This window comes from Leucopleurus acutus, assembly GCF_964270905.1.
Source record: "Leucopleurus acutus genome assembly, chromosome: 20".
In the NCBI taxonomy this organism is placed as follows: Eukaryota; Metazoa; Chordata; class Mammalia; order Artiodactyla; family Delphinidae; genus Leucopleurus; species Leucopleurus acutus.
In genome coordinates this window covers 48,735,420-48,761,589 of record NC_139162.1, presented here as the reverse complement: position 1 = coordinate 48,761,589, position 26,170 = coordinate 48,735,420, and the positions used below count along the sequence as shown (strand labels likewise).

The following is a 26,170-nucleotide window of genomic DNA, read 5'->3' as shown; positions in this document are numbered from 1 at the left end:
TCCCCTCCAAAAGAGTCAGAAGGGGTCCGGGATTATCCAGCGTCACGCAGAGATAGAGAGAAGGGCAAGTGTCACTGAAGCTGGATTTCTGACCCTAACCCGGGGACCTGACCGCTCCTCGAGAAATTAACACCAAGGAGAAATCATCATTCACTACGTGCCAGGAACTTAAGATTTCTATTTGTACCACCTTTTTCAATTCCCAAAACAATTCTTCTAGGAAGGTCCTAACATTTTAAAGAAAAGCAACGGGAGGCACAGGGAGATTAACTCCCCACGCGAGGAAGTGGAAGCGCGTGTGAAAGGTGTAGGGAGGCGGACTGGGCGAGGTGAGAGCCGCGGAAATTCCCAATCCAGGGGATACGCGAGCGTAGCCAGTCCCCTCTTGGGGTTTCGAGAACGCCCCAAACGCACAGAGGCTCCGCCGAGGGGCACGTACACGGCCGCCCTCGCCCCTCCGCACCTGCATTCTCCGCCGAGGATTCTTTTCCCCTAAATCGATTGCCAGGTGGTTGCGCGTCCCAAGCGGAGACACAGGAAGCTCGCAAGGGCCAGCGAGACGCGGAACAGACGCACGGGCCCACAGAAAACACACCAGCAACCCGCCCACTCCGGGAACGGAAGTGCCTACGAGTCCACCGGGCTTCTGGACTACACTTCCCAGAATTCGTCAGATCCGCCTTCCTGAGCGGAAGTGCGAGCGACTACACAGTGCCTGGACTACATCTCCCAGAATGCCGAGGGAAACAGTCCAGAGGCTCACTTTCCAGGAAGACTACGGGAAGCTCCTTGACTACGGTTCCCAAAATGCCAGAGAGAAAAGATTCCCGCCAAGTCCCAACTTTCGGGGTGGTAAGGCGGATTCCTACACTGAGAGTCTGCATTACGTTTCCCTGAGTCCTCCAGCGAAAATGTTCCATAGACACGACTTTCTGAAGTCGAAATGCCTCCAATTATGGCAGGAGTATTGTTGGAAAGGGAACAAGTGAGGAGATGCAATCTTCAAGAAATTAACAGGTTGGGGGACTTCCTTGGCCGTCCAGTGGCTAGGACTGGACGTTCCCACTCCAGGGCCTTGACAAGGGTTTGATCCCTGGTTGGGAACTAAGATCCCGCATGCCGCAGCCAACATTTTTTTTTAAATAAAAAAGAAAGAAGTTAAGGGGGGATGACTGTTTAGGGAACACTAGGTGATTGAAAGTAGTTTGATTTGAATATAATCTGACAATATGAGGCTAAAACTGAGAGGTCAAAGAATAGGCAAGGTAGAATGATTTGGGAGGGACCAGGAGGATCGAAGAAGGTACCAGACCCTGTGGTACCACTGGTTTTTCAGGAAAAACAACTTGAGAGGGCCAAAGTGGAAGCTTGTCCTCATGGAAAAGTGCTCTTCCCTCATTTAAACTTTTCATTGAAGTTATGATCCCTACTTTGGAGGTGAAAACACCAAATTTCAGAGACGTTAAGAAACTGTCAGCTATCTCAAAGCAAGCATAATGAAGGCTGAAGAGCTTGGCATTGGAGTCATTCTGACTCCCAAAGCCAAAATGCTAGAGCACTGGGGAGGATTCTATTGATGGAGAATGTTTTTTACTGAGTTTTTTCCTTTATATTTTCTGGTTAAAATATCTTTATTATAGTGAGCAATTTAAAAACACATATGTTGGGACTTCCGTGGTGGCGCACTGGTTAAGAATCCACCTGCCAGTGCAGGGGACACAGGTCCGAGCCCTGGTCCCGGAAGATCCCACATGCTACGGAGCAACTAAGCCCGTGCGCCACAACTACTGAAGCCGGTGTGCCTAGAGCCTGTGCTCCACAACAAGAGAAGCCACCGCAATGAGGAGCTTGTGCACCAAAATGAAGAGTAGCCCCCGCTCGATGCAACTAGAGAAAGCCCTTACGCAGCAACAAAGACCCAACGCAGCCAAAGATAAATAAAATAAATTTTAAAAATAAATAAATAAAAACATGTTATTGGAAGCCAATTAAAAATTGTATAAAGCAAAATGGGGGAGAGGGGGATGCACCTAGATTCCTTCCCCTTGAAGATAACCAGATTTTTTTTCTCTCTGTAAACATGTCAACACATATGCCTATCAACATACATCTTTGTTTTTTTAAATGAAATCTTGTGTTCTGTATCTATTTTTCTAAACTCAGTATAAGCTAGTCATTTTCTAATGTCAGCCACTGAAAATCTAACTCCTTCCAAAGATGGCTGTATAATGGTGTGTTGAATGTAATGAGAATTAAAAACAAAATACTCCTGACATCTGAAAGCTGACATGGCACTCACAGGCCAATAGTATTCTCCTTTGGGACATAAATCACAGACTACCATCCTCAAATGAGGTTTCTCTGAGACCACGGTAAAGTGAGACAAAAGAAGACCCCTTCGTAATTTTTAGACAGACAAAAACAAGGTCACTGTGCCACCCACACAATGACAAACATCCTCCTCTTGGCTAAAAGAGTGATGCTATTTCTTTACCACTTAGAGCTTTATCTTTGTTCTAGTCTGCTCTCCCCAAATATAACATTTATTGAGATACTAAATCTTAAAATTGCTTCTGCTTTCTGGCAGCATCCAATCCGGAGTGAACCCTGCGTCCTTAGGCCCTCTCCCAAAACACTTAAATGAAGCCCAAATCCTGTAATAGATTTTTTTTTCTGACACCCTCTTACCGTCGTGGCACCTCATGGTTCCCCAAGGTGGATGTAATCTCTCACCGCAATGAATAAACCCGATTTATCAAACCACTGCTGTGTTCCTGGATGAATTAAATAAGCATTTTGGCACAATCCCTGATGAGTACTAGATTTGCCATTATATAGGAAGCTGCAATGAACACGGTTTTATGTTGTTCTGGGAAAGATACTCAGGTAGAGGAGAGATGCAGGAAGATGCCACAGGAAGGGAGTTATTTATCCTTATCTTTGAGATGGATAGTCTTTACCTCAATGGTTAAAGCAGATGTGCTGTGTGTGTTTGACAGGCCATGAGTCAGGCTGCTTTGGCTCACACAAAGTTCAGGCCGAACCATGTATAAGCTAAAATGACTGCCCCACACCTCGATATGTGAACATTTTCTCCATCAAGACTTTTATTCATAACATCCCATTTAATTCTCAAGCCACCGTATTAGGAAAGTAGTGTTAAAAAAGAAAGAACAGGCCCGGTACTTCCCTGGTGGTCCAGTGGTTAAGACTCCGTGCTTCCAGTGCAGGGGTTAAGGGTTTGATGTCTGGTGGGGGGAACTAAGATCCCGCATGCCCGGAGGCGGCTAAAAAAAAAAAAAGGCCCAAAATGGAGTCATTTGCTACACCCCGCCCCATGACAGCAAACCAAGACTTAACTGCAGTTTCCACCTTACATAGAAATATAATGTTAATCAATCAGGCTGGTATTTTCTGGCCAGCACTAACGAGGTAATCTATTACAAAGCCCATTTCCATCCCCCAGAGAAGAGGCAATCTTCACGATAAAGCCCTTGCCATTCCATTCCCCACAAAAAGAGATCTTGACCTAAAAATAATCCTTTCTTTTCTTTTACTAATAATTCCTTTGCCCTACTTTTCTGCCTAAAACAAAACAAAACTTTCCATTTTGTACAACCCTTCTATTTACTAGATGGGATGCTGCTCAATTCACCAACTGTTGCATAAAGCCAATTAGATCTTCAAATTTACACAGCTGAATTTTGTTTGATTTTGCCTTTTTTGTTTTGTTTTTGGCCCCGCCATGTGGCTTGTGGGATCTTACCTCGCCCACCAGGGATTGAACCCGGCCCTCGGCAGTGAAAGCTCGGAGTCCTAACCACTGGACCTTCGGAATATTCCCTGAATTTTGTTTTCTAAGAGTAGTAATGTCATCCCAATTTTACAAGAAACCATCAGAGACAGAAATTTAAGTAATTCATCCAATGTTCTACTGCGGGAAATGACAGAGCAGGGTATTAGGTGCACGGCCTAGGGGATGGGTCCTCAAGGCGAGAGCCCTAGTGCCCCTCCAACCAGGCCAGGAACGACCCCATCCGCCGCACCAAACGCAGAGGACTCCACCCAAAGGAACAACCGCCCACGCCCCAGCCCTCAAACCATTGCTCTCTGAAGCAGCTCTTTCCCCCAAATTGATGGCTGGGTTGGACAGGTTCCCAGGGAAATTCCCACGGGTTGCAAAACGAGGAAGCAACTCACCAGCGCGAGGGAAGACAGGGAGACTACCTGGCCGCCCACAGCGGCAGGGCCTGAAACCCCGCCCCCAGGCTGCGCTGGGGATACACTTCCCACAATTCCCCTGTCCCAGCGGCGCCTGTGCGGAAGCGTCTGAGTCTCTACGGAACTTGTAAACTACACTTCCCAAAAAGCCAGAGGAGAACACAGCCCGAGTTCCCACCCTCTTCCGCCGGAAGTACTTGAGTCACTTCGGAGCTGTTGGACTACAGTTCACACAAATCCCTTGGGGACAAAGTTCATATTGCCGAGTTCCTGGGCAGTAAGGTGGTTTCCTACCGGGGCTAGTGTTACCTTAACCTGAATCCGTGAGCGAAAACTATTGTATGTTGTTCAAACTGCTGTTCGTTTTGTCTCTGTTAGAACAGCAAACCTAGATAATATCATTGGAAAGTTTAGTTCAAACTCCATTGGTGAACTTCAGATCCTCTGAAGAATGCACAAGATGAAGGCTCAAAAAGCTGCGCATTTGGAGATCTACATGGCAGAACTGTTGATAAAATATTTTAATTTAAAACTGTATTACAAGGAGTTCCTTGGTGGGCTAGTGGTTAGAATTCTGTCCTTTCACTGCTGTGGCTGGGGTTCAATCCCTGGTCGAGGAACAGAGATCCCGCAAGCCATGCGGCGTGGCAAAAACAAAACAAAACAGCAAAACTGTATTACAACCTTCATGGGCCCAAGAGAGGTAGAGTAATTTGATTGATTCTTTATTGTGTCTCCTACATGAGTCTGAGTCACCCCAAATCAGTGAGCTCCATTCTGGCAGTGCACTGTCAGGCCACGGCCTGCAACATTTGGTTGCAACAATTCATTTACAATAGTCTTTTTAAAATCTATTGACAAAAGTCACGGAAAAAATCATTTCAATTTGAATGGGGGCCACCCCAACAGCAGGCCCATGTAAAAAGACCATCCAACAAGCGATGCCACATCTGCCTGGTGACCCCTTGGTGGGATGGTGGAAGTCCTAGCAACTGTCTTGTGCCCCTTGGAGTCTTTGGACCACACATGATAGCCAACAACTCCCCATGTGTTTCGGATACAAACTACCCTCAGCGGCTGAGGTAGATTTCTCTTAAAAGACAAGTCTTAGTACTGATTGGGCCCTACTTGAGAAAAAAGCCATCATAGGCCCTGAGCCCATGACCCTTAAGTGCAACTGCCTATTTTACCATAGGTTATGGAAACAACACCCCACAGGCTTGGAACAGGCAGTGAAGCCTCCTTATTAAAAGGAAATGGTATCTACAGGATACGGCTTGAACCCTCAGGCATATCCAAACTACAGGCGAATGTGGCTTTTCCCACCCCCTGTCCTTTGCCCAAGTCCACAAATCCAGGAGGGATTGCCCCCTCCTGGCCCCATTGGCCATCCGTGGGGCCTCTTGGGATAAACCAAGTCCCAGTGGAAAGGGAGTCCATTTATTTCAGTCAGCAGCACCACATCGTTCGTGATGGAGCCCAATGGAGAGATACCACTTTCCATCCCACGACTGGGACATCCCGAATAAAGGATGAGAAAATTCACAGAGCTAATTGTAGTCACTTTGACACTGGAGGACACCATCAAAAAATTATGTCATTTTTTTCATATTTTTACAGACTCCTAGACTGTTTGATTCAGTTGATGGGCTCGAAATAGATTTCACATTCAGGCTTATCCCCTATGACAGGGCCTTCCACATTGGCAATATATTACCTCTCAGACCTCATGCATTACAATGAAAATTTCCCATCTCAGCTCCTACCCTGACTCCCAGAGGTGGCTCATTTAAATGTCGTATCTGTCCCATTTGCTCCCATTTCTCAAATAAGCTCAAGTATTACCCTCATCTTGGGTCCTAGATGCTTATATTTGGGGCCAAAATTCATGGCATCTCCATGTCACTGGTCCTAACCCAAACCCTACCCTCCCAACGTGATTATTGGTGGCACAGCCCATGAAGGTCTATACCAACGGGTGAATGACCCTTCTCTCACCATCAAATTGATTTTATTGGGCCATTGTGCCAATGTGCTGACACAAACCATTTTGTCCTCACAATGACTGATACGTAAACAGGTCTACTCTTGGCTTATCCTTTCCAGGGTGCTAACCTCACCACTATAGCCCTCATTAGAACTTGGTTTCCTCTGGGCCCCCAGATATCATGGACTCTGACCAGGATACACACTTTAGTGCTCATTCAGTTCAGGCACAGACCTTACAAGAAAGCAACACTTGCAACTTTCATTTGTCCTATCATCTAAACAATGATCTACTGAAGGATGCCCTATTAAAATTACAAAATGGATAGTGGCTTCCAAAAGGCTCTTTTACACACTGCCTTATTTACCCTGAACTTTCAACCTGTAGGTCCCAAGACAGTCTGTCAAAATGCAATTAAGGGACCCATCCCCTCCTCTTTCTAGTCTCTCTAAAATACCCAGACAGAACTCCCTTTCCCAATTAATGACACCTCTCCACTCACCTAATCTAAGAGAACTGAAAAGATTCTGGCACAGTGTGTGCCAGATTGGCACTCAGTCCTAAGGCAGGTAATAGAATGAGACCCATTGAGAAGTGAGGACCCAAGACCCCCCAAAAGGCTATTCTATAGGCTACAATAAAGCTCTCTGCCAAACCTTCTATCCTTCCCCAACAGAGTTTTTAAAATTATTTATTTATTTGGTTGTGTCGGGTCTTAGTTGCAGCTCGCAGGCTCCTTACTGGCAGCTTGCCGGCTTCATAGTTGTGGCATGTGGGCTCCTTAGTTGCTGCTTGAGTGCTCCTTAGTTGTAGCTCGCCAGCTTCTTAGTTGTGGCATGCGAACTCTTAGAGCCCACGAGCCACAACTAGTGAGCCCGCAAGCCACAGCTACTGAAGCCCGCGCGACTAGAACCTATGTTCCGCAACAAGAGACACCACTGCAATGAGAAGCCCGCGCAATGCAATGAAGACCCAATACAGTGAAAAATAAATAAATAAAATAAAGTTATGGGAAAAAAAAGAGTAGAAAGCCGGGGCTGGTGGAACTGTTAAATGTCTTGATTGTGATGATGTAATATGACAGTAAGCATTTGCCAAAACACAGAATGATCCACCAGTCGATTTTACTGTATATAAATTATTCCTTAATAATAAAAGAAGAACATGAGCATATAGGATCTTCATAGATGCCTTTTATCTCACTGAAGAATTTTTATCATGGATACTGAGTTCTGTCAATTGCCTTCTGTGAACCTAGGATGATCATATATTTGATGAAAAGAATCCAGACATAAAGAGTACATACCAAACACACAGGAAGCTTAAGAACAGACAGGCCTAATTAATACACAGTATAAAAATCATAATACTTGTTGCCCCTGGAGGTGGGAATGACAAGAATAGTACACAAGGCAACACTCTGGTTTAATAGAAATATGGTATATATTGATCTTGGTGATGATTACACAAGTAGATACATTTGTCAAAATTCATGAAGATGTAAACTTATTTATGCATGTGGCTGCATGCGAATCACATCTCCAAAAAGAACTGTTAGCATAGAAAAGTGCTGGCCACAACCCAGTGAACTGACTTCTGGACCCACTAATGGGTTACAACCTTGAGCTTGATAAGCACTAGTTCACAGGACCTGCAGGGTTGGGGAAATGAGCCCAAGTGTCTTATTTAATCCTCCAAGCCTTGGAGAATTCCTCCTTCTACAATTTTATAGAAATTTTTAGAGAGGAACTGAAAGAAAATTTCAAAAGTGACTGTTCTCCCTTTTACTCATTTAACATTACTGGACACCTGCAGTGTGTTCGGCGCTGAAGAGGCAGAGTGGACTTGGCCGTCAACAAAGTCCCAGCCCTCCGAGAGCTTCTATCCTGGTGGAAGAGATTTGGGCATTTCCATCTTAGTACTTTTGGTTACCTTCAGCTCAGACTCATCCCTCTTAAGCCTCTCTTCTCTGTCATATCTGCTAAATGTCAAGGCTCTGAATGAAGTTCTTATGTCTCCACGCTTATGAGGCTTCTCTGCCATGTGGTCGCCCAACCACACAGACATGTCGAGCTCTGGCAGAAATACTCTTTTATCAAACAGATGTTTTGTCTTCTACGGCAGGACTATTTCAGCACCCATTTGAGGTATTAAACCATGTAATTTTATAGAGCTTCTTTGCTGTACGTATTCTCTGATGAGGGACAGTCCTTGTCACCCTCATCCCCAGCATGGACTCGCTGATGAATTATAAGACTTGAGCTCCAACTGAAGCCTTTCCCACACTCCTCACATTTGTATGGTTTTTCCCCTGTGTGGACTCTCTGATGGGCTTGAAGGTATGAGCTCCAACTGAAGACCTTACCACATTCCTCACACTTATATGGTTTCTCTCCAGTGTGGACCCTCTGGTGGGCTTGAAGGTATGATCTCTGTCTGAAACGCTTACTGCACACATCGCATCGGTATGGTTTCTCTCCTGTGTGGACTCCACGGTGAGCCAGAAAATTTGAGGCCCGACAGAAGCCCTTCCCACACTCCTCACACTGGTAGGGTTTCTCTCCAGTGTGACACCTCTGATGGGCCTGAAGCTGTGAGCCCACACTGAAGCCTTTCCCACACTCTGCACACTGATATGGTTTCTCTCCGGTATGGACTCTTTGATGCACTTGAAGGCTTGAGAACTGACTGAAGGCCTTCCCGCACTTCTCACATTTATAGGGTTTCTCTCCCGTGTGGATTCGACAATGAACGTTAAGATCTGAACTCCGGCTGAAGCCCTTCCCACATGTACCACATTTGTATGGTTTTTCTCCAGTGTGGCCTCTTTGATGGGCCAGAAGATTTGAGGCCTGACTGAAACCTTTCCCACACTCCTCGCACTTATACGGTTTTTCTCCTGTATGGACTCTAAAATGAATGTTAAAATCTGAGCTACGACTAAAGCCCTTTCCACATGCATCGCACTGATATGGTTTCTCACCACTATGGCCTCTCTGATGGTCCAGAAGGTTTGAGGCCCGACAGAAGCCCTTGCCACACTCCTCACATTTGTATGGTTTCTCTCCCGTGTGGCTTATCTGATGGGCTTGGAGGTGGGAACCCACACTGAAGCCTTTCCCACACTCCTCACACTTAAAGGGTTTCTCGCCTGTGTGGATTCTACAGTGGATGTTCAGGTGTGAGCTGTAACTAAAGCCCTTGCCACACGCCTCACATTTGTAGGGTTTCTCCCCAGTGTGGATTCGCTGATGAGCCTGTAGGCGCGAACGCCAACTGAAGCCCTTCCCACACTCTTCACATTTATAAAGTTTCTTTCCTGTGTGGGCTCTCTGATGGATGTGAAGATAGGAGCGCTGACTGAAGCCCAGTCCACACTCCTCACATTTATAGGGTTTCTCCAATGTGTGGGCTATGGGAGGAGCTTGACAATGTGAGCTTTTCCCGACGTTCCTCCCACACTCCTCAAATCTGTGTGGATCCTCTCCAGTGGGGACCCTCTGATGATGACGAAGATATGACCTCTGACTGAAACTCTTACACGACATATCATATTTGTTCAATCTTGTTCTACTGTGGACTCTCTGATGGGCTTGAAGACTTGAAAGCCGACGGAAGGCGTTTTCACATTTTTCACACTTGTAGGGCTTCTCTCCTATGTGGGCTGTCTGGTTCATTTGAAGGTGAGAGTCCCGTATGAAACCTTTCTCACACTCTACCCCTTTGTAGGGTTTTTCTCCAGCATGGTCTCTGTGGTGAACTTGAAGATGTGAAGTCTGATTGAAGTCTTTACCAAACTCCTCATCTTTACTGAGTGTGCCACTTTGTTTTTCCATCTGAGAGCCAGTTCCTTGAATATTTCCCATGGAATCTTGACACCTGGTTAATTCCTTTGTAACCTGTTGCCATATTTGTGAGCAGAAAAGCTCTTCATGTGGCAGATACCTTAATCCAACTTCCTGAAGAGTCTCCATGCCATTTAGATTCTTGTCTCCTAAATGGATAAATAGAATTTAGAGATGGGGCATGTGAATGCTTTGCTCAGAGATGTCAAGGTTATAAACTTAGGCCCACACCATAAGGCTTTACTGAACCTCGAAAAGCTTCTGTTTTTCTTTAACATCATGTATCATGTTCTCTGATTTACATGCCTCCAGACACCAAGAGGTGGCCCACCAGGCTGTCATTCACTACACATTAGTGGAATCCATTTAGAATCATAGTAAGTTTCATAGGTGAGATATAAATTAGAAATATGATGGCTACAGAGCAAGAAAAATACCTCCTAGGGAATGTTTACAAAGACAAAGCTGTACCTTACTCAAAGCCTTATCTTCTTTGCTGTAGCAGGTGGCTAATAAACAGCTTCCACATAATTCTGCCTACTGCATGCACATCTGACCAAAATGCTCAAAATGTCTAGTAAGACCCTTAGACAGATTATCAGAGGATGTCCCCAGGCAATGTTGAAAAACCTCTGCTTTATTTTAATGGAAGTTTACTCCAATGGAAGGAGACTTTGAGGCAATAAATAAGTTGGAAAGATACATGTCTGGGAGAAATATCTTATCACCTAAGGCCCTAAAGTTCAGAGTATAAGCAGAGAGTGGTTCTTTGCCTCCTCCTGGGAAATATCCTTACAAATGGGCTGTAAACTTTACTTTCCCTGGCCACAGAGCCAGTTCTTCACAACACTGAAAGAGTTAGCTGGAAAAAAAAATCAAAGCCAAGTTTTGGAATTAGTATGTTACTGTAATAACATACATTATTCTAAAACCTCATAACAGTAAAGTTCCTACAACCACCAGGGGTAAAAAAAAAAAGTGAAAAATTAGAAGTTTATCTTTTACAATAGAGCAAGAACTTGCGAGGAGGAAATAAATAGGGCATAATACAGAGTCTCGAAATCAACATTGGACCAGAAGAGTTACGTTCTCCTTGGAACTCTATTCCACTGATCAGCCATATAGCTTGCTACTAATTTCTTTTCAGGTGTCTTTTCAAATAACACCTTATCTGTGAGGCCTCTTTTTTTTTTTTTTTTTTTTTTTTGCGATACGCGGGCCTCTCACTGTTGTGGCCTCTCCCGTTGTGGAGCACAGGCTCCGACGCGCAGGCTCAGCGGCCATGGCTCACGGGCCCAGTCGCTCCGCGGCACATGGGATCCTCCCGGACCGGGGCACGAACCTGTGTCCCCTGCATCGGCAGGCGGACTCTCAACCACTGTGCCACCAGAGAAGCCCCTGTGAGGCATCTTTTACCATACAATATCATATAGTAAATTCTCCCTATCCATTCTACGCACCTGGCAATCTCCATTTGCCTTACCCTGTTTTGTTTTTACACAGCACATATTCCTATCTGACATACTACATACATCCTTGATCTTTTTCATTTTATGTCATCTCCCACTTCAATGCAATACCCATGAGGACAAGCATTTTGTATTATTCACTGGTTTATCACCACTCCCAGAACCCTGTCTGATACAGTCAGTGTTCAATAAGTACATGTTGAATGGATAAATAAATCCCAGTTTGACATCTCTGTGAGAGTTGGAGCCATGTTACAAAAGTAAAAGAGGTTTTTCAAGTAAGTTACCCATAACAGGAAAGAAAGTGGAAACAGCCATGTTGTTGGGAAGCTGAAAGGCTTCACTAGATGCAGGGCTAACCTATGTGGATGTTGCTGATGAGAAATCGTGATGATCACAAAATCAAGGAATTCCCTGGTGGTCCAGTGGTTATGACACCACACTCTCACTGCCAAGGGCCCAGGCTCGAGCCCTGATCAGGGAACTAAGATCTCACAAGCCACATGGTGTGGCCAAAAAAAAAAAAAAAAAAAATCATGGCAAAAACTGGTGGGCATATGGGATATCATAAGCCACTTTCAATGATGGGATTTTATTCTGAATCAGTAAGAAGCTACAAGAGGTTCTGAGCAGAGAAATGACAAGATTTGAATTTAAAAGAGTCACTCTGGGGGCTTCTCCGGTGGCGCAGTAGTTGAGAATCTGCCTGCCAATGCAGGGGACATGGGTTCGTGCCCCGGTCCTGGAAGATCCCACGTGCCGCGGAGCGGCTGGGCCCGTGAGCTATGGCGGCTGAGCTTGCGCGTCCGGAGCCTGTGCTCCACAACGGGAGAGGCCACAACAGTGAGAGGCCCGCATATCGCAAAAAGAAAAAAAAAAAAAAAAAAAAGAAAAAGAGTCACTCTGAGTGGAGAATTAACTGTGAATGAGCAAAGCAGAAGAGAGAGCATTACAAAGACTGAGGCAGTAATCCACAGTGTAGGTGCTGACTTGGACCAGAGTCACAGCTGTGGAGGCAACAAGAAGCAGGACAGACTCAGGGTCACACGGCTCTCACCCAAGGAGTGACGGCTCTGGGTTGCTATCTTTATCATCCAAAGCTTTTCTTCTCTCTTTAACTGGGATATTACATCTGGTGTGAATGATTGATGCCCTGCAAAAAAGGCAAGGAAAAACATTTAAAATCAATATGTTAGATGCCCAAATTAAGAGAAATTGTGGCTGCACTGTCTTCAGGACATCAAAATCAGTGTTTTCCAAACTTTTAATTATGACCCATGGGAGGAAATACATTTTATGCAAAAACCGAGGATAGGTAGACATAAGCATAAATTATGGGAAAACATTATTTTCATCGCACCCTTTTCACCATTTCTCACACTATTCTTGGCAATGGGCCACAGTTTTTACTGCAACATGCAGTTATTGCCAAGGGCTCTGGTATCTTCTACCCTATTTTATTTAGATTCCCTAAAGAGTGTCATGACCTACTAATTGGAGACGACCACAATTTGAAAAGCCAGAAAACATACAGCAGTCACGTGGTCAATTAACAGTTCATTTACAAACACACTTTGGCCTGGGGAGAAAGACTAGAAAACGCCATCTCTGAGTCTGATGCTGATTAGAAAACCGGAAACCAGTTCAAGAGCTCCAAAGCCGTGCCCATTCAAGGACACGTAAATAAATACCACAGGGGCTGATGCGATGTTCAGTCCCAGAGTGCCCTTCCTCACCCACTGAGACCAGGTTCTGGAAGTTCTCCAGCATCACTTCCTGGTACAGCTTCTTCTGGGCAGAGTCCAGCAGCCCCAGCTCATCCTCCGTGAAGACCACGGCCACGTCCTTGAAGGTCACCGCCTCCTAAGACATCAAACACACTCCATCTGAACCTTGCAATGCAGGTCCCCTGGTGAAAGGGCGGCACTGAGGAAAGTGGGGACGATGTGTACGAAGTGGTTCCAGATTCTGAGAGACCAGAGTCAATTTTGCCATAACATAAACATTCCCCATAACTCATTTATGTTTTAGATTTTCTTCTTTTCACAATAAATGCGGAGAAGAATAAATTTTTACATAGATTTTTGCTTCCCATCCAATTATTTTCTTAGGATAAGTTCCAAAGAGTGAAAACTGCAATGTCAAAGAATAGGCAGCTTCAAAATAATTATGTACAACAGCAGATTTTCTTTTCAACTTTTCCCCTATTTTATCCTCCTCCAAGAGTATATAAGTATCCCTGATTCTCTAAACCATATACATTGAATATAACCATATTTTTAAATCCTAGGCAATTTTATCAGTAAAAAACAACTTATTTGGATTATCTGTACTTATTTGATAATTAATAAGCTCATCATATTTTCACATATTTACTAGCTATCTTCATTTTTTTCTTCAGAACCTTGCCTGTTAATGTTCTTTGCTCATACTCCAATTGGGGTTTTATCTTAGGATTCTGTAAAATTCCTATTAGAGATTTTAAGCTTTTTTTTTTAGGGTGTGTATTATAAATATTTTTACCCACATTCTTCTATTGTTCTTGTACAGCTTTGGGTACAGCATGCTTTCTCATCCTTGGCACTCCTGACATTTGAGGACAGATGACTCTTTGTTGCGGGTGGGGCAGGGGGCTGCTGAGTTCACTGTAGGATGTTTAGCAGCATCCCTGGCTTCTACACACTAGATATCAGTAGCACTCCCAAGCTGTGACACTAAAAATGTTTCCAGATGTTACCTGAGGGTAATTAAGAATCACTCGTATACAGCATTGTTTTAATTTTTCGTACAAAGACTATGTTCAGTGCCAGAGCCCTGCACATCCAGTGCCTTATATGAGCAACAGAGGTCATGGAGAAGAAGGGGCCACCAAGAATGATCTATGGTAGGGACAGTATCATCTATGGAGTCTTCCACCCACCAGGACAACTAGGCACCCCACAGAATAGGCTAAGTCCCAGGTGGAGAATTCTTTTCCCTTGTCTCACTCTCTTTATCCAAGTAAAAATCCTAGGAGTCTTTTTTGGATCAGTTGGATCTTTGGTTTCCTATGTGAACTTGAGCAGTTTTCTGAAATTCTACAATCCTGTTTCTTTGTCATTAAAATTCAGAGGAGACCAAGTTCGGCCTCATAAGGCTGGTCTGAGACTAAATGGAGTTAAGAAATGAAAAGTCTCTGTACAGGTCTTTTTGTACTTTTAAAATTAAGTACATTAGTACTTTGAAAAAATTCATTAATATGTGAATAAAAAGTATAAATCAATAAATAAAACATGCACATGATATGATTCAGACATGGGTAAGAAACAATCTAGCTTTCTTACATGAAAATATCTAATAATATTTTCTCTGTGTGAAGCGTTAGTTAGATCCTGGTGCACTCTGCCATTCTGGAATATTCTACATACAAAATACCCGAGGTACTGCATAGCAAATGTACTTTGTCAATTTAGAGTACCTAGAACATTAAGACCAAAGAATAGCAAATTCTTCCAAATTCCCTCTTGAGGAAATTGGTGTTAGGAAAACTGTTATTACAGTGTTTTGTTTTGTTTTTAAATTTTATTTTTATTTATTTATTTTTGGCTGTGTCGGGTCTTCTTTGCTGCGTGCAGGCTTTCTCTAGTTGCGGCGAGCAGGGACTACTCTTTGTTGCGGTGCACGGACTTCTCACTGCGATGGCTTCTTATTGCGAAGCACAGACTCTAGGCACACGGGGTTCAGTAGTTGTGGTATGCAGGCTCAGCAGTTGAGGCTCACGGTTTCTAGAGCACAGGCTCAGTAGTTACGGTGCATGGGCTTAGTTGCTCCGCAGCATGTGGGATCTTCCCAGACCAGGGATCAAACCCGTGTCCCCTGCACTGGCAGGTGGATTCTTTACCACTGTGCCAACAGGGAAGCCCCTTCAGTGTTCTTTAAAATGGCAAACATTCTAAACTACCTAAATGTCCATGAATGGGGAAAAGTTATGAGACACACACACCCCACCACACACACACAATGCACACAAATTCAAGGGAATATGATGTTGCCATTAAAGATGTGGGATATATAATATCAATTAGAAAAGGTATAATTTGAGAAGTTTATGCTACAGGAATTACAAATATACAGTTATGAACGCATATGAGGAAAAGAACATGGGAAAATGAAGACAGTTGTTTTGTAAGGGAAACAGTAATAACGTGAGAGATTTTTTTAGTTGCAATTGACTTTTTCTGTTCTACTCTTATTTGTGAAACTATAAAAGGTGATAAAACAACAAAAATAAATCAAACAAAAATAAAAAGTAGGGATCATTCGGCCCTCTTCTTGGGAAGAGTTTTCTAAATGCCTACTGTTCTCTTTAATCTTTCCCAAGAAAGAGAAATGGGATGTGTCTTATCACTGAGAAATGAGGTGACAAGTTAACACCTAGAAGGGCAAGCCCAACTCACCTTGAGCTTGGTCATTTTGTCCTCCTCCTTCTGGGGAAGCGCTGAGTCTTGGGCAGGCACAATGGGGGAAGGAGAAAAAAGCCGTCAGAGTCTGGCCAAGGGTGTCACTGACCCATATGGCTGCTTACTGTGAAGAAGCAACAGTGCCGCTTCCTCAGGGTGGCCTGATGAGCAAAGCCTGGGCTGGACTCCAGATGCTACTCACCCCTTCAGCCAAGAGCCCCTGGGCAGTGAACGAGCCACCCAACCACACACAGGCCCTCATACAAGTTCGTGTAGCTCTCAGGGTATGATTCTGATTCTGGGGAGGGTGGAAATTGAGAGTAAAGCACCCAGGTTAAGAGAGTAATTTCTGGGGCCAAATGTGTAGGTTCATGAAACTGTGACATATTAGCTGTGAAATCTTAGACAAATTATTAGTATCTCTGTGCTTCAATTCTTCCATCTGTAAAAATAGAGGGATTATCAATGGCTATCTCATAGGATTGTTGTAAGAATTAAATAAGTAGGCAGAAAGTTCAAAGAACACTTTCAGGGCACCTTATTTCTCAGTAGCAGCAGAAAGCAGGTAATATTCAGTAACATAAAACCTGTCCTCACCAATAGCTTTAATGGAGCCTTAAAAGGCTGTTGCTTTGTTGTATGAAAATCACATTTAACCTCTGCAATATCTGTTATTCTCTCTTGGTTTTTCATATTTAATTTGATGCCTTTGCAGTAATATTTAAGATTACATTGATTTTTTTTTTCCTGTGTAAAATACACATCACATAAAATTTTCCATTTCAACCATTTTTTAGGTGTAGAGTTCGTTAGGTGCGTTCATATTGTTGTGAATCATCACCACTAACCAGTTCCACATCTTTTTCACCATCCCAAACTGAAACTCTGTAACTATTAAACACTAACTCTCCATTCCCCTTCCTCTCGGTCCCGAGTAACCACTATTCTACTTTCTCTATGAATCTGATATTGTGGATGACAGCTTTTTCAAAGATGTAAGACCTTGACAATTTTTTTTTTTTTTTTTTTGCGGTACGCGGGCCTCTCACTGTTGTGGCCTCTTCCGTTGCGGAGCACAGGCTCCGTACGCGCAGGCTCAGCGGCCATGGCTCACGGGCCTAGCCGCGGATGGGATCTTCCTGGACCGGGGCACGAACCCGTGTCTCCTGCATTGGCAGGTGGACTCTCAACCACTGCACCACCAGGGTAGCCCCAGACCTTGACAATTTGACTTTGTTAACAGTAGGGCCTTAAAAACACTATTATCGTGGAGATGAAGAAAAATGAATAGAATCCTGTGATTTAACAGTAAGTTAGTCAACATGCCACTTAAATGAACAAGCTAATCATAGTAATGATGAAAACAACAAAAAACGGCAATGTTTAACATTACATAAGCACTAAGTACGTGTTAGGGACCTTGAGAAGCACTTGGCACGCATTGTTCCACTAAGGTACCTCCCACATACCTGTGAAGAAGCTAGGGGTGTACTAGCCGTGTGACTCCAGTCTGATCACCTCCACCTCCGTGCCTCTCCTCAACTATAACAAGGAGAGAAAAAAAAAAGAATGTCAGTCCTAGGGTTACTGTGGTGGATGAATGAGCTAAATGCCCTTGGCACTGTACCTGGCATTTTACCAAGTTCTCAATAAATGATGATGATGATGACTGTTGTTCCCACGTAACAGATGAGGAAGCCGAGGCTTGGTGAGGTCAAGGGGCAGGGGCGGAACCTGAATCCAGCTCTCACAAAGAAGCCAGTCTTCTAGATCTTGTCTCTCTGCTGCTTCTAAAGAAAAAAATAAACAGATGGGAGTTTGAGGTCTCATGCAAAGAGAAATGAGAGCTTGAGAGCTAGGGATAAAAGACTGACATAGAAACAGGGAGAGAACTCTAAAGCCAGATGATCTGCTTGAAGGAGATGAGAACAGGGTTGGGAAGGGTGTAGGCTCTGGAATCAGACCCCCAGTATTTGAATCCTGGCACCTCCAACTTGTTACTACTTAGACCCAAGGTCTGATCTATAAATTAGGGATGGTTATAATAATAACAATAATTATTATAATTATAATACAATATATTATAATTATATATTATATAGATATATAGATAATATATTCATATAATATAATTATGTATAATATAGTAATATAATTATAATAATACATAGGAAGGTTAGTCAGTCTAAGTGACTCTCCATAAAACATGTGGAACAGTATCTGGCAGCGTAAACATTCACTAGGGCTGCTTTACATGAAATAGTCAAGGAAGCTCTTCCTTGGGTGGCTGCAACCGCACACGGCTTGATGAGCAGACGTGGGCAGGATTCCAGACGCCACTTACGCCTTCAACCGAGAGCCCTGGTGCAGTGAACGACCTGCCCAACCACACACAGTGCCCTAATACAAGTTCTCGTAGCTGTCAGAGTATGATTCTGATTCTGGGGAGTGTGCAAATTGAGAGTAAGATATCCAGATTAAGAGATTAGTATTAGTTAATTATTGGTTCATTAATTACTTATTAGTTTATTATTATTAGCTAGTCCTACTCCAGATAGAAGAACCCTGTATGGAAAAGGGCAGTGTAAAACTTTTCAATCGTAGAAGAGATGTCCTTTCAGGATTTGTAATTCACCTTGTTCTGACTCTATATTTGTCCAGTGACTTCTGCTCAGTAAGAAGTGCTTTACAGGGAGATCTTTCCACTACCTCTGTGGAAAGGGGATAATCAGTAAATCACTGTCTGTTTTGGGATTAATAGTAACTCAGCTTTACATCCCAAGCACCTAAAGCAGTGCCTGTAACAGTGATCACTTAGCAGTCAGTGTCAATGTCAGTGTCCTGACACATGAGCCCCCCCATACAGGTTCATTCCAGCAGAGGCACATAAAAAGACTAGACTAGTTGGTCAAAGGTCTCTTTGAGAGGCAAAATTCTGAGGCTGCTCCCACTTGGGAGGATTGGGAGAGCGGGGGTTTTATTTCCAAGTTTTTCTTCTAGGTCTTCCACAATATTTGCAAGATCAAGGTCATCTTTGGAAGGAAAAGGGCCTCTGAATTTTTAATACTATCTTAGGAAGGTGCTTCTCACCCTTCAAAGTCAATGTCTAAAGAGACTCCTGTTACAAAATCCACAGAGTGTGTCCATCAAAACACTGAGAATGACAACTATTTAACTGCCTGCATGATTAGCACTAGACAGGATATCTTGTTAACTCTTCATTAAAAAATGAGTGTATTAATTCAATGAACATTTATGGAAATCAGACTAAAAGATACGACTACTCAAGTTCACAGTCTAGTGATTAGGAAACCAGCAATCACCCTGCACATTGCTAAGTACCAGGGTAGTGAACTGGGAACTTTAGAAGCACAAGTTATGGGCCTTGGGGTCCACACTTGTTTGGAGCAGGTTCTACGTCAATGTGGCTTGATCTGAGCCCTGGAGGATGACTGAGTTCTATTAGCCAGAGAGAAGCAGAATCTCTGAACAACCTCAAGAGAACAAATGTTACGACTGTAAGTGAACACAAACAAGAGGCAGAAAAAGCTGGGCAGGAAGGCAGGATTCAAACCATAGTGACGGGCGTCCCAGTTTATCGGCAAGTCAGCAGGAAAGCAGCAAAGGAAGGGAGAGTCAGAAGATTCCTTTGGTGTTGGAAACAGATCACTCTCCCAGCAAATGGGAGATCTGAGGGGGAAGGGGCTGGGGCCAGAGAGACTGTTACCAGGGCCACACCAAGAATCACGTCCGTCTTTATTTGAATGTCACCTCCTCAGACAGTTCCTCCCTACAGAGAATTTCAATCTCCTAACGACATCCCAACACTTCTGACCCCCCCCCCCGCATCCCTGCTTAATTCTTTTCTCTTTAGCACGTATCCCTCTTTAACATCCTACTAGGTATTTTGCTCATTTATATTCATCACATCTGTCCCGCAGGGAGTTTTGTTTCTTGCTGTGTCCCCAACAGTTAGGACGCTGCTGCAGGCGCTTGCCAGGAACTCAACAAAGATTCACAGAATGACTGCTGGAACGAAGAACTGAAAGACGCACCATGTAGATCAGGGCCTCGTGATTTATCTCCCGAATCATTCATTCAAAATATAATTACTGAGAGCCGGCTCTGTGCCAGCCAAGGAGCCTAGATGTGAGAGATACAGCAGTGAACAAAGCAGGCAAAGACCTTGATCTCATGGAGCTGATAGCATAATGGGGTACCAGGGCAGTAACACACTGATAGTGAGAGATGCTTTTAAGAAGAATAAGGCAGGGTAAAGGTATAGGAAGAGATGGAAGGAGGGGCTGGTACAGAATAAGTTTTTGTCATGGAAGGCTTCTCTCACCTTTGAGCAGAGACCTGAACTAAGGCAGACAGAACCATGCAGGTATCTGATATCTGAAGGACGAGTAATTTAGCCGGAGGGAAACAGAAAATATTTTTGTTAAAAAGTCCTGAGTCAGTTCTCACTACCAGTGTGTCTCAAATTTTAATGTTCCATGAATCAACCGGGCGGGGATCCTGCCAAGATAGAGGGTCCTCTGTCTCACCCCCAGAAATTCTAAATCAGGAGATCAAGGATGGGGACGAAGAATCTACATTTCTACTAAGATGCCAGGTGATGATACTGTTGGTCCCTGGATCAAAATTTGAGTAGCATCAGTCAAAAACAGCCCTCTTGGGACTTCCCTGGTGGAGCAGAGGTTAAGAATCTGCCTGCCAATACAGGGTACACGGGTTCGAGCCCTGGTCTGGGAAGATTCCCACATGCTGAGGAGCAACTAAGCCCATGTGCCACAACTACTGAGCCTGCACTCTAGAGCCTGCGAGCCACAACTACTGAGCCTGCACGCCTAGAGCTCGTGCTGCACAACACGAGAAGCCACTGCAATCAGAAGCCCACGCACTGCAATAAAGAGTAGCCCCCGCTTGCCGCAACTAGAGAAAGCCCACGCGCAGCAACGAAGACCCAACACAGCCAAAAATAAATAAATTAATAAATAAATAAATTTATTTTTTAAAAAAAGCTCAGACCTTATCTAAAACTAATTAAATCAGAATCTGTGGAGGTGGCTTGCTGATTCCCTGCATATTAAACAAAAAAATTGAACATTAACATCGATTGGAAAACAAACTTATGCTTACCAAAGGGGAAGGGGGGGGAAATTAGGAGTTTGGGATAAATATATTCATGCTACTATGTATAAAATATATCACCAACAAGGACCTACTGTACAGCTCAGGGGACTATACTCAGTTTCTAGTAATAACCTATAATGGAAAAGAATATGAAAAAGAATATATACATATATGTATAACTGATTAACCTTGCTGTACACCAGAAACTAACACAACATTGTATATCAACTATACTTCAATTAAAAAAGAAAAAAAAAAGGATGGATTCTTTTTAAATGTATATATACACACATGTATAACTGAATCACTGTGCTGTACACCTGAAACTAACATGACACTGTAAATCGACTATACTTCAATTTTTTAAAAGAATTCATTTGTTTTCTAGGAAATTTGTTTTAGAGCATGACGATACTAGGCATGATCATACATTAACTTTTGAACACTCCGAAAAAGTTGGTGGATTCTACATCTCCCCAGAAGTAAGTGAGGTATCACACAAGGCATGTGGTTATAGACTGTCGTTCTATTTTTGTTCTCTAATCACAGGCTGTAGCCCTTTTGGGCAGCTGCATGAATCACACTTACTGAACAACTCCTCTCTGCCGACCCTGCGCTGGGCACTCCGAGAAGAATATGATCAGATCCATGAATCAGAGGACCCTGTAGCCTAATAAGAGAGAGAGATGAAACGGAGAGTTACATGCTCTGTGGCAAGTGCAACTCCAAAGGAGCAAAGGAAATTCATCATTTTCCTTCCATAACTGCAACTCTTACTAACTTTCTCATATAAATAACATTCTTCTAGTTGCCATGTGTAAAAATCTTAGAGTTGCTGTTAATACCTGTTATGGGCTGAATTGTGACCCCCCCCACCAGCCCCAAACTCATACGTTAAACTCCTAATCTCCAGGACCTCAGAATGTAATTGTATTTGGAGATGGGCATTTAAAGAGGTGACTAAGTTAAAATGAGGTCATTAGGGTGGGCCCTAAATCAATCTGACTGGTGTCCTTCTAAGAGGAAATTTGGACACAAACAGGGACAGCAGGGGCACGCACACACACACAAAGGAAAGACCGGGAGGACACAGCAAGAAGGCGGCCATCTACAAGCCAAGGAGAGAGGCCTCAGAAGAAACGAAACCTGCTGATACCTTGATCTTGGACTCCCAGCTCCAGAACTGTAAGAAAATTAATTTCTATTGTTTAAGCCACTCAGGCTGTAATACTTTATTCCAGCAGCCTTAGCAAACTAATACAATCTCCCCTCCCTTGGTCTTCGTATATAAACAACTTATAATAATTAATTTTTAAGTCCTACTAACTCAGCATCTGGGTTTGCTTTAAAATACTCAATGGGAAAAATGTGTGCATGGGGAGAGGGAGATGCAGCAAGATTAGTAAGGACTGAAGCAGGGTGACTGTTACACAGGAATTCATTATATTGATATTATACTTTGGGTTGTCTGGAAATTTCCAGAATTAAGAGTTAAGGATATGGGGCTTCCCTGGTGGCACAGTGGTTAAGAATCTGCCTGCCAATGCAGGGGACACGGTTCAAGCCCTGGTCCGCGAAGATCACACATGTCGCGGAGAAACTAAGCCCATGAGCCACAACTACTGAGTCTGCGTTCTAGAGCCCACAAGCCACAACTACTGAGCCCGTGCGCCACAACTGCTGAAGCCCGTGCACCTAGAGCCCATGCTCCACAATAAGAGAAACCACCACAATGGGAAGCCCGCGAACCACAACTAGAGAAAGCCTGCGCACAGCAAGGAAGACCCAACACAGCCAAAAATAAATAAATAAAATAAATTTACAAAAAAAAGAGTTAAGGATATGAATAATCTGATAACAATTTTGTATAACATAAATACACACTGACAAACAGAAATGCACTGAAATGTTAATAATCATCTATATCCTATACGTCTATGTCCTATATATGTCATACATATCCTAAACGTTATAACATATACATCTATATTGGTAATTCTTAATGTTTTTCATTACATCATATCTCTACATTTTCTGAATTCTCTACAATGAATGTGCACTTCTTCTATAATTGGAATATAAACTATGAATATTTAAAATAAGATTAAATGAGAATGCTTTCAATTTTTTTTAATGTATTTACTTTTATTATTTATTTTATTTTCGGCTGCGTTGGGTCTTTGTTGCTGTGCGTGAGCTTTCTCTAGTTGCGGCGAGCTGGGGTTACTCTTCATTGCGGTGTGCGGGCTTCTCACTGTGGTGGCTTCTCCTGTTGCACAGCATGGGCTCTAGGCACGTGGGTTCAGTAGTTGTGGTTCGCGGGCTCCAGAGCGCAGGCTCAGTAGTCATGGCGCATGGGCTTAGTTGCTCCACAGCATGTGGGATCCTCCCGGACCAGGGCTCAAACCTGTGTCCTCTGCATTGGTAGGCGGATTCGTAACCATTGCACCACCAGGGAAGCCCTCAAATTCTTATAAAGACACCCAAACTCACTAACCCTGCTTTCAAATCCTCTACAATAAAATTCCAACCTACCTCCACAACTTGATGCCAAATGCCTCCTCTGCAGCCAGTTTCCTATGGTTGAATATTTCGATAGACTGTTTTTCTATTTTGTTTCCTAATTCCAATTTTGGGATTTTAAACTAGGGGACCAAGGATATCCAAAGATATAAGGAACGCAAGCCCTAGACTCAAATCCTACTGCTCTTAAGTAACTTATGCTCTCTCTATCTCCATTTCCTCACCTGTAAAATAGAGGTAATAAAAGTATTCACTTCATAGGGCCTTGTGAAGGTTAAATGCACTAATTTTTATAAAGCCCTTAGGATGAGACTTAGGACTCAATGTTTAACTATTTTGATTACCACTCATGCCCTGTACACGATCTACATATTTTCATCATTATTTAACAGTAACTGAACGCTTTTGTAGCAGAAATATTTACTAATGAATAAAATACCTTCTACCACTGGAACAGAAAAGGAAGATGCTATAAGTCCTGCCACGGTGGGGTTCTGCTACCAGAAGCCCTGGGCTCACTCCTCTCTTTTCTACAGCCCCCCTTTTCAGATACCAGGGCAGGAGAAGGAAAGGAGGCTGGGAGACACAACGATTTTGTGGTCCTGGGAAAACTACAGCGGGTATCTGTGGGTGACCCACTTTTTCTTTAAAAACGGGTCAGAAGTCGTCCAGGCACAGCCTCCTTTCCGGCAGGGATCAGAAAGAATTGCCAGTGGCACTTCGAGGAGCTTCCACCAAAAGCGATGCTTTTCTGTTTGTCATATCATTAACAGTCGACACCTTGCCACACGCCTGATCTGTCCCAAACGTTTATCTTGTATAAGGCAGGTACTCGTAATATCCCTTTTTACAGAAAAGGAAACCAAGGCACAGAAAGATTAAATTCTCATCCAACCTTATGTCGCCAGGAAGTAACAGAGCGTGTGGAAGGAAGGTACTGGAGGGAGGCGGGTTGGACGGCAAGGAGCCCGGGAGACAAACTGCCGATTTCTGTCCGCCTACAATCCGAGGACTTGCGAACCGCCGCAAACGCAGAGAATCGGGCGAGGGGAAGGCAAGCGGCCGCTCCCGCCCCTCCACCCCGCCCTCTGCCGCAGGTCAAGGCTTTTCTGCCCTGTGACCGAGGACCGAGCCCGGCTGATCCCAGGACCAGATCAGAAAAGTTAAAAGAAATCGCAGGCTCCCAAAGATCACTCACCTCCCAGAGAGAACCGAAGGCCGCAATCGCAACCTCCTGAAGCGGAAATACCTCCGATTACGCGGAGCTCCTGGACTACATTTCCCAGCATCCCCGAGAGGAACAAGAGCCGCTGCCCCGCCCCCCGGGGCGAAAGTGCTGACTCCAACATCGACGGCCTGAATCCAGTTTCCCAGAATCCACGAAAGGGGCGGCTTCATATTCTCGCCCTCCGGTATCCGAAATGCCTCCAAACACGCACAGCACTGGATTGTACTCTTCTATTTCCCCAGCGGCGCGATTAACACATCCGCGCTTTCCTGGAGCGGAAGTGCCCCAATCACAGGGAGCGTCGAGACTACACGTCCCAGAATCCTCTGTAGGGCTGAGCTTCCCGCCTGTCTGCAATTTTATTTTGAATCAGCAGGTGGAGTCTTGGGGCGCTTGAACTTGGCTTGCGTTTTCTTTTTCTCATTGTTCCCTGACAGAAATTGGAAATATAAATGGAAAATAATTATAAAGGCGTGCTATGCGTGAGGTAAAAATAGAGATCGTAAAAGGGACGGGATTTTTGAGCACTCTTCTTTACTACCTGGACCTGGAGTCACCTTTGACCAAGAACCCATAAAAAGGAGGTGCAACCAATGGGAAATGAGAAGCAGCAAAATTCTCCGCTTTTCCTGTGCTTTGGTTTCTTGCATGGTTAGGTAATTGGAGAAAATATTACAGTATTTAATACCACCCTACATAATATTTCGAAAAAGTTATTCTTTGAGTTCTAATTAAGAAATCACACCATGTAATTCGTATTCCTTTTTAACGGAAATATAATTGATATATAACATTGTATAAGTTTAAGGTATACAACATGTTGATTTGATACATTTATTTATTGCAATATGATTACCATCTTAGTGTTAGCTAACACGTCTATCGCCTCACCTAATTTTCATGTCTTTTTTGTGGCCAGAACAATTAGGGTCTAGTCCCTTAGCAACTTTGAAGTTTATAATACAATAGTATTGACTATAATCACTATGCTGTCCACTAGCTCTCCAGGACTTATCTCCTAGTTCCAAATTTGTACCGTTACACAACGTATCCCATTTCCCCAACCCCTAACGTTTAATATCCATCATTCTACTCTCTGTATTTATGAGTTCGCCTTAAGATTCCACATAAAAGTGATATCATACATTATCTCTCTTTGTCTGAATGAATCTCACTTAGCATAATCCCCTCAAAGTCCACCTACGTTGTTGCAAATATCAGCGTTTCTTTCTTTCTCATGGCTGAATAAATTCCATTGTATATATGCTACAACTTCCTTAACCAGTCATCTGTTGACAAACACTCATGTTGTTTCCATA

General features: G+C 43.6%; 1 protein-coding gene across 3 annotated transcripts; it reads right to left on the bottom strand.

Moving 5' to 3' along the window:
* Window positions 1-7,666: 7,666 nt before the first annotated feature.
* On the bottom strand, window positions 7,667-24,863 carry LOC309977482 (uncharacterized protein). Of its 3 annotated transcripts, none has more exons than XM_082863602.1 (8): window positions 24,822-24,863; window positions 21,689-21,770; window positions 17,589-17,751; window positions 17,431-17,503; window positions 15,959-16,005; window positions 13,259-13,385; window positions 12,580-12,675; window positions 7,667-10,202 (listed from the first exon to the last, which is right to left on the bottom strand). In XM_082863602.1, the coding sequence occupies exons 5-8, from the start codon at window positions 15,971-15,973 to the stop codon at window positions 8,374-8,376; spliced, it is 2,067 nt and encodes a 688-aa protein (XP_082719728.1). In that variant the 5' UTR covers window positions 15,974-16,005; window positions 17,431-17,503; window positions 17,589-17,751; window positions 21,689-21,770; window positions 24,822-24,863; the 3' UTR covers window positions 7,667-8,373. The 3 variants fall into 3 exon arrangements, 2 of the variants coding, with proteins under 2 accessions (XP_082719728.1, XP_082719729.1); XM_082863603.1 differs by having other exon boundaries at window positions 17,601-17,751; XR_014327059.1 differs by lacking the exons at window positions 7,667-10,202; window positions 12,580-12,675; window positions 13,259-13,385 and adding an exon at window positions 15,121-15,404.
* Between the last annotated feature and the right edge of the window lie 1,307 nt (window positions 24,864-26,170).